Here is a 14,955-nt window from a genome sequence, read left to right on the forward strand (position 1 = left end):
ATGGACAGATGAAGGACAGTTGAAGAGAGAATGTTTGTCCCCATGCATAGAGTAGAGAATTCAGGGAGAAGGCAAGAAGGAGCTGGCCCACAGCATCTGGATATATGGAATAGAGAGGTTACTGAGAGGGAGGAGATGCCTGACTGGCTTTGAGAAGCCCCATGGTCCAGCCATAAGGGAGAAAGAGAATGGGGAGGGACTCAGGTATTTTGCCCTGATGTGCTATAACCCATGGGAAGAATCCAGCTCATGAAACCACTATAGACTAGGTTCATTTGATTACCCGAAAAAGACTACATTCATGCAGGTGCCAACCTTTATTTTAGCTCAGAAAATAACTCCAGTCCTCAATACATGGTGGCCAACGAAACAGCCTCCATGTGAGTCACGTGACTAAAGCTCATTCTTTGGTTGAAAGGGTGAAGTCTTGTGCTTCTCCTAGAGGCCAACATGAGGAATTGCCTCTTTGCTTCTTTATAAACAGCACTGATTAAAAACAGAATGCTGACCTACTAGAGAATGGACTTGAGGATATGGGGAGGGGGAAGGGTAAGCTGGGACAAAGTGAGAGAGTGGCGTGGACATATATACACTACCAAATGTAAAATAGATAGCTAGTGGGAAGCAGCCGCATAGCACAGGGAGATCAGCTCGGTGCTCTGTGACCACCTAGAGGGGTGGGATAGGGAGGGTGGGAGGGAGGGAGACGCAAGAGGGAGGAGATATGGGGATATATATATATATATATATATATATATATATATATAACTGTTTCACTGTGTTATAAAGCAGAAACTAACACATCCTTGTAAAGCAATTATACTCCAATAAAGATGTTAAAAACAAAACAAAATGCAAAACAGAGTGCTGTTGGGTAGGAACATCTGATCATGATCAGGTAGCCTTCCCCTAACTTAATGAGATGGCCAGGTTGGTGAGTCAAAGAAGAGCTTCACCAGCTCTGCACAGGAACCTGGCCACTCCACTTGTGTGCAGCAGCAGTAGATGAGCCTGGGAGCTGGACAAAATGTCAATCAAGAGCCTGGATTCAAATAATGCTCTACCCCTTAATACACGTTGAGACACTGGGTAAGTTAGGCAGCCTCCATACACCTCTGTTTCCTCTTCTGTTGTAAGGATTAAATGAAGTAATACGAGTAGAGCACTTAAACACATACCTTACTATTATTGTTATTATTGCTAGTAGTAGTATAGCAGTAGTTATCCTAAAAACTAGTTCACTAGTAGCAGGAATATAGCAGTAGTAGTAGGCATATTTTGCATGTACCAGTCTCTAGGACAATCAAGCTAATCACAGTGTCTTTATCATTTCAACAACCCTTTAACCAGAAGTCTTTAACATTATAAGGCTGTTTATATAATGAATCAATTATCGTATCACTACTCTAACCCACTCAGTGTCTATGTGCTGCCTTGTTTAGACCTCTTACTGATCTAAAAACATGTTCTTCTTTGTAGAATAGTGATGTTCAATCAAAAATAACGTAGTCTTTTAAATCAAAACAGTAGAAAAATTGGAGATACTTTGCAGAACAAAAACTGTTCCTAGTGTTTCCAAAGAGCTATTTAGCTTTCAAACTCCCACAGAAGAATATTTCTGAGAAATCTTTGAGTTCACTTGGGCAGCCCAAATGACAGTGAAGACTATTTACAAATTGATGAAAACTATGTTTGTCTCTTTTTATTACAGATTTTCCTCAGTGTCATAGTAGGAGCTTTAAATCTTGGCAATGCCTCTTCCTGTTTGGAAGCCTTTGCAGCTGGCCGTGCAGCAGCCACCAGCATTTTTGAGACAATGGACCGGGTATGTAAAAGCCAAAAGTAAAGGCCATTAGCAGGTTGGGGCTGGGGGGAGGAATGAACTCACGAGGAATTTATCCTCAATGTTAAAAAATATGAGAAACTATCACAATGCCCTTAATTCAGCAGTACTTAAATAAGTGCTGTCATGAGCCAGACCCCATTCTGAGCTGGCAGTGCAAGAGTGAAATAGAACAAATAAGGCCCCTGCTCTCATATGATATGGGAAATAGGCAATACCGAAGTAGGCACATTCAAAGATAAGATAATATTAGATGGTGATAAGTAAAAGCAAGGAAATAAAATAGGTCAGTGTGATAGTGGTTGGGATAGGGGATGGATTGAGTGACAATCCATCACTCAATAAATTGAGTGACAGTGACAGTGACACCGTTTCTGAGCTGAGAACCGAAGGAGGTGAGTCAGCCATGCAAAAGGGGACTCATGGGAGGGGAGATGCCTGAGAGGTGAGAGCAGGGAGGTATCCATGGAAGAGATCTCCAGGTTGGAAAAGGGCTTGGTGAGTGCAAGGAACTAAAAGTCAGTGTGACTGAACAGAGTGAGCAAGAGACAGAGGCTGGAGGAATGGGAAGGGGCCAGATCACGCAGGACTTTAAGACCAAGTTCATAAGATTAGATTAACTTCTAAATGTGACAGAAAGTCTACAGGCTTGTAAAGGACCCTGGCAGCCTGGCTAGGGTTTCCCTGGTTAAGTTATTGAAGGACATCAGTGGTCAGGCTAGAGAGGTAAAAATTCAAGAACAGAAGCGGGGAGGTGGCAATATGTTGTTTTATATTTTGGGGTTTCATTTATTGGGGTATAAAAAGATTGTTGAAAACCACATAGAGCTATCCAAAGTCTACCTCATTCTTAGGGTTGTTGCTTGCTCAAGTAAGATGACGAGTCTGAGAGGCCCCTGAAACGATTACAAAAAATTAAGGCATTTAAAAATTATTTTATTATTTTTACTAGAGACCAAAGAAGAAATAGATGACACTGTAGCCCCAAATAGAGATATGATGATGAATTTCTCTCACTAGCGAGGGAGAGGGAAGAAGTTGACCCTGGAATGTTCTGGTAGATGGAGATGACCCTCACTCTTGTCTGATGACCTAACAACATGGTTAAGTTCTGAATTAGGCTCACCACTAACGACAACAGAGGTGGAATTCAGCATATCAGTTGAAAGTTGGTATATTTGAAGACACCACTTGAGAACGTTAGTTTTAATCATCATCTACAATAGATACTTAAATGTTGGGTACTACTGGACCTTGGCCTCTTGAGATGCCTCTACTTCCTCAAGTGAACAAATGGGAGTATCACCTGTCTAGTTAGGTTACAGTGATGATTACATAAATGAAAACAGCATATTAAAACACCTTGTACATTGTCTTCTGTGGTATCTCAATGTACAATACTCCATAATAATATCAATATATTATATACTAATATATTAATTATAGATCAATACTATATGTTTCCATAACATCTATGGAAAAACCCAAACGAACTTTTTGGCCAACCTATTATATTATTTTATTGTCATTATGTAATAATATATCATAGTAGTATACAGTAAATACTAATTAATTAAATTAATGTGATAATATTTTATACCAATTATATGATCATTGACATTTTATATTAATTATAATTAATTGTATATTAATTATTTATGTAAGTTTGGTTATATATAAATATATGTAATATATTAATATTACTATATAGTAATAGTAATTACAATAGTAATAATCTCACATTAATTTCTCAGTGAATGGTAGTGAATATTATTACTATCATTAATGCATATTTAATGTGGAAGCAACTTATCTTTGGCATATCACTGCAGTGTTTAACCTGGTTGTTGTTCTGTTTTATGAATCAGTTCAAAGCAAGATGGACAGTAAATGCATATAATACATGCTGTTGCTATATTCCTTTTATATTCTACTCCAGAAACCCCTCATTGACTGCATGTCAGAAGATGGTTACAAGTTGGATCGAATTAAGGGTGAAATTGAATTCCATAATGTGACCTTCCACTATCCTTCCAGACCAGAGGTGAAGGTAAGTGCCAATTTCTTCTTTGATGATCCATTTCCAGAGCCACAGAATAATTGTTTTCATGAAGCGTGACTTATTTTCCAGGAACAAGGCAGGGAGACACGTTTCTCTGGAAGTGACCTCAGGTGTCTTGTCATTCCTCAGGCCACAAACCATATTCCTTGTGATAATAATATATGCAAATCTCTCTGGTGGGAACACAGTCTGGTAGCACATTCAGGTTAAGTCAACTGAGTGATGCTCTGTTAAGATGAGTAGCAGATCCTGTCACTGTAAGTACAAGCTAAACAAACTGCAAAACAATCAGAACAATCCAGAAGGATGGCTTATCAACCACCTCCTTAAAACCTGCAGGAGGCGGGACACTGAGTGGGTAGGGTATGAAGTGGCAAAGGAAAGCTGCTGTCTTTGACGTTTTTTATTTCCTATCCATAAGTTCACAAGGATCTCTAGATCCGTCCCTGAAGGAAAGGCAATCTTGTGATATTATGGTCACATGTCTTGTACTAGGTGATTGTCCAGGGCACATGGTGAAGAAAATTTACAGTTTTCCCGCACCTACTGAGCAAATATCTTTAAAGCCAATTTACCCCACAGGAAAACTAGGATCTACTCCCCAAATGAACTGGCTTTGGGAGGAGACTTATCCCTCATTTTTAAAGAGTATCTTTAGCCACCCTTTCTTTTTATTTTTTTATTTGAAATATAGTTGATGTACAATATTGTGCTGGTTTCACATATACTACATAGCAATTTGACATTTGCATACATTATGAAATGATCACCATGATAAGTCTAGTAACCATCTGTCCCCATACAAAGTTATTACAATATTATTGACCATATTCCTTATGCTGTATATTATATCCACGTGCCTTTGTTTTATAACTGCAGGCTTGTACTTCTTTATCCCCTTCACTTATTTTCCCCTCTGGGAACCACTCCTTTGTTCTCTGTATCTCTGAGTCTATTTTCATTTTGTTTTGCTTGTTTGCTTATTTTGTTTTTTAGATTCCACATGTAAGATCATACAGTATTTGTCTTTCTCTGTCTGACTTATTTCACTTAGCATAGTACCTTCTAGATTTACCCATGTTGTCACAAATGGCAAGATTTAATTTTTTAGAGCTGAGTAATATTCCATTTTGTGTGTGTGTGTGTGTGTGTGTGTGTGTGTGTGTGTTTATATGTGTATACCACATTTTCTTCATTCATTTATCGATGGATACTTGGGTTGCTTCCATATCTTGGCTATTGTAAATAATACTGCAATGAACACTGGTATGCATGTATCTTTTCAAATTATTGTTTCTGTTTTCTTCCAGTAAATACACAGAAGTGAAATTGCTGGATCATATGGCAGTTCCATTTTTAATATTTTGAGGAAACTTTGTTCTGTTTTCCATAGTTAGCTACCCTTTCTTAATACTATTTCTGTTACCCCCACAGAACTCAATCCCATGCAACTTAATTCTAATACTACATACTTATAATGTAGGTATATATATATATACACACACACACACACACACACACCTCATACATATTTGTATATAAAACATAGTTACATATATTCTGATAACATTTCTGAAGTATATTTTTGATTACTGTAATGTAGCACTATATGTATATATATATATATAAAAACATTAAATGTCAACATATGTAAAAGTGCTTTGTGAAATATAGATCACAAGGTAGTAGTTACTCAGTAAAGATTTTTGAACAGATGACTGAAAGCTTCATTTATAATATCTGTTCAGAGCTAGTTCATAATAGCTGTTCAGCAAATACCGGTTGAATTGAAATACATTTATGTCATTTCTGTTTTATCTTCTATCCCCAATGCCAGTAGTTTGTTTTAATAAAGTCTTCTACTGCTAAGTGGCTTTCTCCCCTAAGCTAACTGGGACAGTCTCCTTGAGGTATCCTGACGTGTCAGAAACATTTTAAATTAGATTCTAGAACATACTTTTCAAATTCGGCCTGGCTTATTTACTTCAACAGTGTTTTATTTGTTGGTTACAGCTATCAGTTTATTACTAAGTAATGTGCTAAATGCTAAAACCACATCCTAGGCATTATTTACTAATTTTTCTGGTTATTGAGGGAAATCAGTGGATATTGCTGTGAGGGCATAAGTAAACACATACACAGTGTCCTCACAAAGCATTCTAACTTGTAGCCTAATTGACAGCAATCTGAACATTGGTCTTTTCCTTTCTCTGCAGATTTTAAATAACTTAAGCATGGTCATTAAATCAGGGGAAATGACAGCTATGGTAGGATCCAGTGGAGCTGGGAAAAGCACAGCACTGCAGCTCATTCAGCGATTCTATGACCCCAGTGAAGGCATGGTGGGTATTTTCTAGAAACTTCTTAATCCACGGGGATAGGAAATTGCAAATGGCTATACATTGGTCAGACACAAAGGCCTAGCATACACAGAGACCATCCTGACATCTGCATAGTTGACAATGATTTTTGACGGAACCAACTGGACTTATTCCCTCCATGGTGGTTGTGTTCGATAAATAACCAGCCCATATGCTCAGTGATGCAACTGAATGTGCAGATACATTCAAAATGGTATTGCTGCCTCTTCAGTGAGGGAACATTTCCATTTCTTTCTTCTTATTGTAACAAAATTATTATTGTTCCCTAAGGTTCTCCAAACGCTAAGTATAAGAAAGCTTTCATGACCAGAATTAACAGAGAACAGCTCTCGATTATTGCTTTGAGAAGTTAGGTTAAAAAACTACTGTTTCTTTCTCCTTGTGTTTGTCTGACTATCAACATAGATTGAAACTAAAAAAAAATATTAATAGTTGCTATTTATCAATATTATATGTCAAGTGCTTTATGAAAATCATCACTTATTTTCACAGTGACCTCCAAAGATAAATATGCCCATTTTGCAAATGAGGAAGGAGAGAGATTGAGATCTGAACCCAGATCTGTTGGATGCCAAAGGCTATGCTCTTTTCACTCTGCCTCAAAATCATTCTTGTCAACATCTCCTTGATGCCTTTAGATAGGATCTTTTGACTGTATATTAAATGACTTCCATGCAATGAGCTCTATATAATGCATGTACTGTCAGAGTGACATGGCAAATGTGATAGGGTTCTCTTTCTTCACAGACACTTTGTTCTCTGATTGGGTATTCTTTGCTACATACCACCATAACTATGTTCTGAATATATAGAAATCATGTTTTCTTGATGTAAAATTTTTACTTTTTTCTAACAGTAATATTTATTTACTTATCACATTTACAGTTTCAATTGCTTTTGAACAGCCAAGTGTCATTTGATGAGTCTGGCCAGAAAGTAAGATTTTGTTCTAAACATATATATACAAGATAGAGATCATTGCTTATTTTCATTGTGTCTTTTGAAGTTCATTTTGGCCTCAAGTCAAAAGATAAAAATATTCAAAGTATGGTGAATAACTGACTCTACTCTTTATTAAGGAATTAAAAACTTTTCTACTCCTGGGCCAATCATGTTAAACTATATCAAGTGAGCTTTATACCAATTGTGTTTCTACAGTGAATTGTCCTACAGCTATACTTGATTTCAATTTATGTTGTCATCCTTATATTAACAGCCACATTGTAAGCGGAATTGTTTCTTTTACGATCTCGTTGGTCTCTTTTTTTTCTCCCCATAGGTCAAGTACAGCCTAGTAGTATGACTCAGAACTCTGAAGGATTCCAAGAGAAGTGACCTTGTATTCTTGTTCTCTAGGTGACCTTGGATGGCCATGACATTCGCTCTCTTAACATTCAGTGGCTTAGAGCTCAGATCGGGATAGTGGAGCAAGAGCCTGTTTTGTTTTCCACCACCATTGCAGAGAATATTCGCTATGGCAGAGAAGATGCAACGATGGAAGATATAGTCCGAGCTGCCAAGGAAGCCAATGCCTACAGCTTCATCATGGACCTGCCACAGGTATCCCTAGCCTCTCATTCCAGAGGGAAACTCAGAAGTCATAGAAGGCAAAAAAATTACACAGTAATGTGCATTTCTTTTCATTTGATTCCTAAATTACTAAAATCTTAATGTCATGTTTTAATTTTATGCCCAGAAATGTATCTTGAGTTTCTCCCCTTTGTCTGAAAATATATTGTTGTTAATATATTAAAAACCTACCAAACTGGGGTAGCTTTCTTTTAAAAGCTACTTTGACCCAGATACAATTTCCTTATTCTGTCTGTTAAGCATTTGTCTAAGCGGATGATAAGTTTGTCATGTGGCAGTAACTTTCACAATGCCCTTTTGATGGCTATCATTGTCACTGCTCTTTAATTTTCTTGTGCTTGGGCAGCTAATACTGTGTCTTCAGTATTGTATCTCACATATTCAAAATCTCCTCATTTATCTTCATTTTATACAACACGACAACAAAAACCAACTCCCTAGTAATATACTTGTACGGATTTTGCGGCCAATGGTCTGCTCAATGGAAGAGTTATTATTGCTAGTTTACACATAGTTAGTGCTTACTACATATCAGGCACTGTTCTAAGCACTTTACATCTGTTAATTCATTTAACTCTCACAATCATCCTGTCAGGCAGCTACTATTATTATCCGCATCTACCGATGGAGAATTGAGGTTCCAAGAGATCAAGTCACTTGCTCAAGGCAGGAGAGACAAGGATCTCATCCAGGTGGTCTGGCTCCAGAGTCCGTGCTCTAGAATACTTCCTACTCAGCCTTCTAAAATGTTTGTAGGAATAGGATTTCAGCTGTGAGTATTATATAGTCTAGTGGTTAAAAAGTATAAAGCTTTAGAATCAGTCTGCCTCCGTACAAATCCCAGCTTCTCTACTTGCAAGCCTTATGAACTTGGGCAAGTTACTTTGCCCCCTCAGGCCCCAGTATTTCCTTATGCATCAGTTGAGCAGAATAATAGTACCTACCTCATGTGGCATCTGTGAGGACTAAATATGATGATATGTGTAGAGGGCTCAGATTCATGCTTTCTACATGGTAGGTGCTCAACTCATGTTGGCTAATAATAAGCAAGATAAAAGTCTGACCACAATGCCCCATTGTGAGATTCCAGTATAACGCTAGACATGCAAGATACTCAGTCACTGTTTGCTATTCATGATAATGATTTTAAAGCTACTTTGATCTTTCATTCATAACATATAGACAGTTTTAGCGTTGTGTTTTCCTGTGTTGTCTAGCTAGAGAAAAGAGACAATGCTTTGATACATGCTCTAATCCTCTAAGATGGATTTTCAGGACCCTGATCCACTTTTATTGTGGTGGAAACATTTTATTTGAAGTTGAGCTAAAGAGAAACATTTTTACATCCCAGAATGAAAGGATAAATCAATATCTTAATTTTATACACAAATATTGATTAGATAATATCCTGTTTCAGGAAAGAGTCTTTTTAAGTGAAAGGCGGACCTGTGAAAATTCATGCTTGAGGAGGAAGCTAGAAAGGACCTTTGTAAAGAATCGGTCAGGATCCTTCAAATTCTTCCTCTTCATTACTGATGTCACCTTCTTCCTAGCAATTTGACACTGTTGTTGGAGAAGGAGGAGGCCAGATGAGTGGTGGCCAGAAACAAAGACTAGCCATTGCTAGAGCCCTTGTCCGAAACCCGAAGATCCTACTTTTGGACATGGCCACCTCGGCACTGGACAATGAGAGTGAAGCCATGGTGCAAGAGGCACTGAGTAAGGTTTGTTGAAAGTCTGAGTTCCTTTCATAAGTCTGTGTGGAAATTCTTGTGTTGCTGTAGGAAAGGCAGCTGTGGAGAGAGGAGAGACAGAAAGAGGGACAGAGAAGGACTACATGGGTCAGTGTATCCATCTGGAACATATTGGCTCCCCACTATGTTCCTTACAGTTGAATGGAAGACATTATGATGTGCTTCTAAAAGCTGCACATGTAAAATTTTAAATCTTGTTAAGTCTAACATAAAATATGTGATTTAAGAAATTTCCATTTTGGTTTTCAGCTGTTGATTAAGAGCAGCAACCGGACAAGTTGCTGATTGGTGTGATGTGATGTGATGGCGTTTATTAGCCACAAGAAAGCACGCTGGCATTTTCTAATGTCTGTACAGCCTATTTAAGGATCTTCCCAGGAACTGAGGCTCTGCCTTACTTGTGGATTCAGAGACTGCCCAAATGTCAGTGTCAGCTCTGTCTTACAGTCTGGCTTAACTGTGCACTGTACACTCTTACAGGTTCAGCATGGGCTCACAATCATTTCTGTCGCTCATCGCCTATCCACGGTTAGAGCTGCAGACGTCATTATTGGTTTTGAACGTGGTACAGCAGTGGAAAGAGGCACCCATGAAGAACTGTTGGAAAGGAAAGGAGTTTACTTCACTCTAATGACTTTGCAAAGTCAAGGAGATCAAGCCTTTAATGAAAAAGACATAAAGGGCAAGTGCCTTTTCCATTATGCTTGTACATTATATTAAATAGTTAGCTATATATAATGTTTTTTGGATTTCTATGCATTTTAATATACAGTATCTTATTTGTTCTTCTCAAAGCCTTGGGAGACATTATATAGATGATAAAGGAAAGAACAATGCTCAGGAGGTTTATTTATTGATCAAGTCATAGAGCTAAAACACAGGTCTTTTGTGGAAGAACTTTCAATTCCATCCCTTTTTTCCCTCACAGTTTGCAAATAGGAGAGTCTTCCTAGAGTGTCCTGCACTCAGTAGGAGCTCTCCTCTAGTTGGCTGAGTGAATTAACCAATGGCTAAAAAGGTTTATGCTTATTTTCACTAATGTAGATAGATACTTCAGGCCCTAGTGTACCTTCTCTTTTTCAATCTGAATTTTCAGGTTTGGTGGTTTACCTCAACCTACGTTAACCAAACATTCCATACTTTCTGTACCATATCACGTCTGGATTTGTGAATGCTATTGGGTAAAATGACTGTATACGTTTAACACATGTGATTTATTCTGAAAAGTTTTGGTTTTGTTTTTTAACTTGGTACGTCTATCTTTTTTTTTTTTTTGCCACCTCTAGTAGGCTTCTCATAAGTTTTTTTGTGGTTCATATCAGCTATATCTATAGATTTTCTATTTCTGTGGTGATAACACATAGGCTATCATATAGTTCAAAAGATTCAATCTTGCTCAGTATTTTGATTTTTTTGTTGTTGTTTTTGTTAGAATGTGCTGGACAAGTGCTAACTTTCATTTATTGCAATAAAGTTAATAGACTGTTTTAGCATCAGACATAGTAATGATATGCTAGGGAAATATAGTAAATAATAATTTTATTTTGATATGGTTCTGTTTATTGTATACACTAAGGGATCACTTGTGTTGTGTTGAATAGGAAAAGATGAAACTGAAGATACCTTACTTGAGAGAAAACAGACCTTTAGCAGAGGGAGCTACCAAGCTAGCTTAAGGTAAGCTCAAGTCACAGGGCAGATTTTAAAGTTTTCAGATGTTCTTAGGAGCCCACTGCAGCTAAGATCCTCTGGCAATACCTCAGGTACAACCTGGAGAGCCCTTACTTAAGCACAGCCCCAGGTCTTGTGTAATAATGAACATGCAAATGAATCCTTGCTTGCTATATTGACATTTCTGTCTCCAATTCATAGAGATTTTCTGTTTAAATTTGGCTTCTCATTTTATTGAGGGTAGGGGTCATGATAAAGATAATCTGTAGTTAAAACGTTGTTTATTAAGCTTAGAAAGGGGATTTTAAAAAAGTCTCTTCAGACTTGTCTCCCAAAGCTAACTGTGGTATGAAGCACTGTCTTAAAGGGAGTTCAAATTGATGCCTTTAGCTTCATTCTTCAACCTGCTGAGCTGTAATTGAATTACAAATATTTCTGCTCCCAGAGTTACCCATCCAAAGTCAAATCATTCTTTAACTAGATGAAATAAGAGAGTCATTGTCTGGCGTTTAAAGAGAATTTTCCTAAACATGAATTTTTTTTCCCCTAGATCAATACATGGGCATTGACTTCCAAAGCATATTTTTGGAGCATGCTATGTTACAAGACTATAAATCTAGCTTTGCATTCTGGTTTAAAAGTTTTTAAAAAATAGTTCCTTTAATGTTAAAAGTCTATGTATTAAGAATAATTCTGCCGAGGAGTATTTGTCTATATTTGTGAAAATGTTATTCAGGATCTTTTTTTCTTAAGGTAGGAAACTATTTGTAGGCAACAGACTGACAGCATATTTCTCCACCATGGAGTTTACCATTTCTAGGACATTTAATTCAAGGCTGTGCTCTGGACAAAGACTCAGTTTAGGACTTGCTCATTCAAGGCAGCTAATTGTTTATTGAAAAATGGTTAAAGAAGCTTAAAATATAATATTCAGGTAACAACTCCAAGTAGTTCAAACACAGATTTACTTATTTTTAATATTCACTGATTTTTATTTTTCCTTTTAAGAACAAGTCTATTCAGAAAAATTCTAAGAAATGCTAGTTTTGTTGAATTTTTTGAATTTGGAAAGTAATAAAGCAATAGCTTCATGTTTCTCTGTAAAATAAAAGATATAAAAATTGCCAAAAATGTTAGGCAATTTTTATAGACATCTGGTATTATGTTTAACCAGCTTTTTTTCTGATTGGAAGAAAAAAAATTATAAAGGTCATTAGAATCACAATCTGAAGATACCAACTAACTTCTTAAACACAGAAAATGACTAGGCAACTCTTTTGATCACTAAATTAAAGGTTGCAAAGAGATGTATCTCATGGTCATGTCAACAAGAAAATTAATATTTTCTTAATTTTTCAGATGAACAAAATTTTTCCCATTCTACATAGTTTACTTACAGTTTACTATTAGGAACAGATAACCATTTTTAATATAAATATTTCCTATTTAGCTATTAGTTCTCACAAATTCTCCATCTGGGTGACTGGGAAGAGAAACACAGAAATACCACCTATACACAGAAAGTAGCTATTAACCTCCTGCAGAGAAAGATTTATAAGTTTGAGTAAGAAGGTCTGTTAAAAATATCTTATTGTGTATGCTGACAGATCGTTTTTTTTAGATGACTCATTGAAATGTTCATTTGTATCATATTTCCTTGGCTTCAGTCCTTCTGATGCCTAAGTCTCTTTTTAGTGATGTATTTTAGGTTCAAGAGCAATTTCATGGATGACAGTAATTTCTTAAATAATAATGTTGACAGAGAGAACATATATTCCCAAATTAGCTGTTTTTATTGTGGTGGGAAGTGGCACTCAGCTTCTGAGGAAGGGAGGGGCAGATGTTGTAGGTTTCTGAAAAGGGGTGTGATAGAATTCTAATGCTGGTGTTTATGGCAGGCCAGAGGGGGCAGGTCAGGCCCCTGTCTCACACTCTTACTGCCCATGGTCTCACTGGGACAGCTTATGCTAGACAGGTGGAATGGTGGGCAACAGGGAATGAGAGAAAGAGAGATTTAAGAAATATAAGATGAAATAGTAGAAATTTGAGGGGACGAGGATCAAGGTCTTCCATGCTCAGAACTGGGCTGTAGGCAGCTATATTTTGATGCCCTCTTCTTCTGCACATACTCCTACCTTGGCTTCTACTGCTCTGAGTTTCTATTTAGGCCCACAACCTTAAGTCTCAGCCCTGTCATGCACTCTGCTCTCTCTAGCTGACACATACCTATTTCTCACACTTTTGGGAGATGACCTCTCAAGCTTAGTTAACCTAACTTAAGGAGATGACTCTATTGCTGCAGAGTTTCAGGCCAAGTGGGAGGGGATTGGGGTGTCCCGGAGGCCAGTGTGGTAGCAGGGAATCGGGGTGAGGTGTGGTTTCATGCCTGATCACAGTGAGACTTGGCAATAGTTTGAGCAAGAGCAAGGAAGATGGAGGACTTGACATAAATGCGCCTGTTGAACCTGGTGACTAAGGGGACGGCGATGCCATCAACAGAACATGGGAACAAATTAGAGTCATGCAGTTGATGCGTTGCTGCCTTCTCAAGAAGGCTAGATGAGCATCAATAATAGGCAGGCACCACCTTGGTATTTGTTTTAGTCTAACTTCACCTGCATACGGATGACAGAGAGAGACTTATGAATAGCTCCATCTAGATCACACTACCACAGCCGATGCAGGTCTCCTCATCTCTAAATCATTGTCTTTACGCCGTACTTCTTCAGATAAAGTGCTTTGATAGTGTAACTTCTATCCTCTCAAGTCTTCAGGATTGCCTTTATCACTTAAGACTCTATTTGCAAATGGCTGAAAACCTAAGTCAACCTGGTTTAACCTTTAAAGGGAAAGAATAAGTTAACATAACTCAATAAATAGTCCAAGGAGGCTTTGGCATCAAGTAAGGCTGGGGCTTCGATGATTTGTCCAAGATACTTACAGTTTCTTTCTCTTTCCTTCTCTGCTCTACTTATTTTTCAGCATTCATTTTTCAGGAAGCTTCTTTCCTTGACATAATTGCCAACAGCTTCCAGTGTCACATACTTTCAAGTTTAATCTAGAGGAGAGCAGGAGTCTCCTTCCCAGAAATCTCAGGGAAAATACAAAACAATTTGAATCAATTACTTCCTGTATCTGCTCTATACTAAGTATATATAACTAGTAACTCTGTCTCCATGCTTCTCTTTATACTGTTCTGTCAATCAGCAATGCTCTTCCCTCCAGCCTACAGATACCCAGAACCTACTTTAACCACCTCCTCTGTGAAATCTTTTATGGTAACACCTGACATACATTCCTTTTTCCTTTAAATTTCCATACTGTTTATTTAAATCTGCCTTATAGCACTTACCACATTCTCCCTTACATCAGGGTTGGATGCATGCACTGCTCTTCTATAAAGCCCCTTAGGGAGAAGTCTGTAATTGACCAGTCTTTGTATCCCCCAAAGCACCTGGCACTGGTTTGCATGTTGTAGGTGCATGGTAAGCTTCTGTCGAGTGAATGAATGAACACACCAAGTTAAATTATATTTCAATAAGAGATTTGTTAACTGAATCCATCCCTATGGGCAGTATATAGCCTGGAGAAAACCTCACTAGTGGCCCTCTTTCCTCCTACTGGTCCATTTGTATCCAGGTGGCATTATGCTAA

General features: G+C 37.7%; 1 protein-coding gene across 3 annotated transcripts in view; it reads left to right on the forward strand.

Annotated features, from left to right (window-relative positions):
- The window catches only part of ABCB11 (ATP binding cassette subfamily B member 11), an 84,818-nt gene that overhangs the window by 33,243 nt on the left and 36,620 nt on the right, over positions 1-14,955 (forward strand). For 2 of the 3 annotated variants that reach the window (XM_032637578.1, XM_032637579.1), the window contains exons 10-16: positions 1,712-1,825; positions 3,783-3,893; positions 6,122-6,247; positions 7,643-7,846; positions 9,430-9,600; positions 10,111-10,312; positions 11,238-11,307. In XM_032637578.1, coding sequence (XP_032493469.1) covers positions 1,712-1,825; positions 3,783-3,893; positions 6,122-6,247; positions 7,643-7,846; positions 9,430-9,600; positions 10,111-10,312; positions 11,238-11,307 — 998 coding nt within the window. Of the gene's footprint in view, positions 1-1,711; positions 1,826-3,782; positions 3,894-6,121; positions 6,248-7,642; positions 7,847-9,429; positions 9,601-10,110; positions 10,313-11,231; positions 11,308-14,955 lie in introns of all 3 variants that reach the window. The other variant, XM_032637577.1, reaches the window with a different exon arrangement.

Source organism: Phocoena sinus, chromosome 7 (assembly GCF_008692025.1).
Source record: "Phocoena sinus isolate mPhoSin1 chromosome 7, mPhoSin1.pri, whole genome shotgun sequence".
In the NCBI taxonomy this organism is placed as follows: Eukaryota; Metazoa; Chordata; class Mammalia; order Artiodactyla; family Phocoenidae; genus Phocoena; species Phocoena sinus.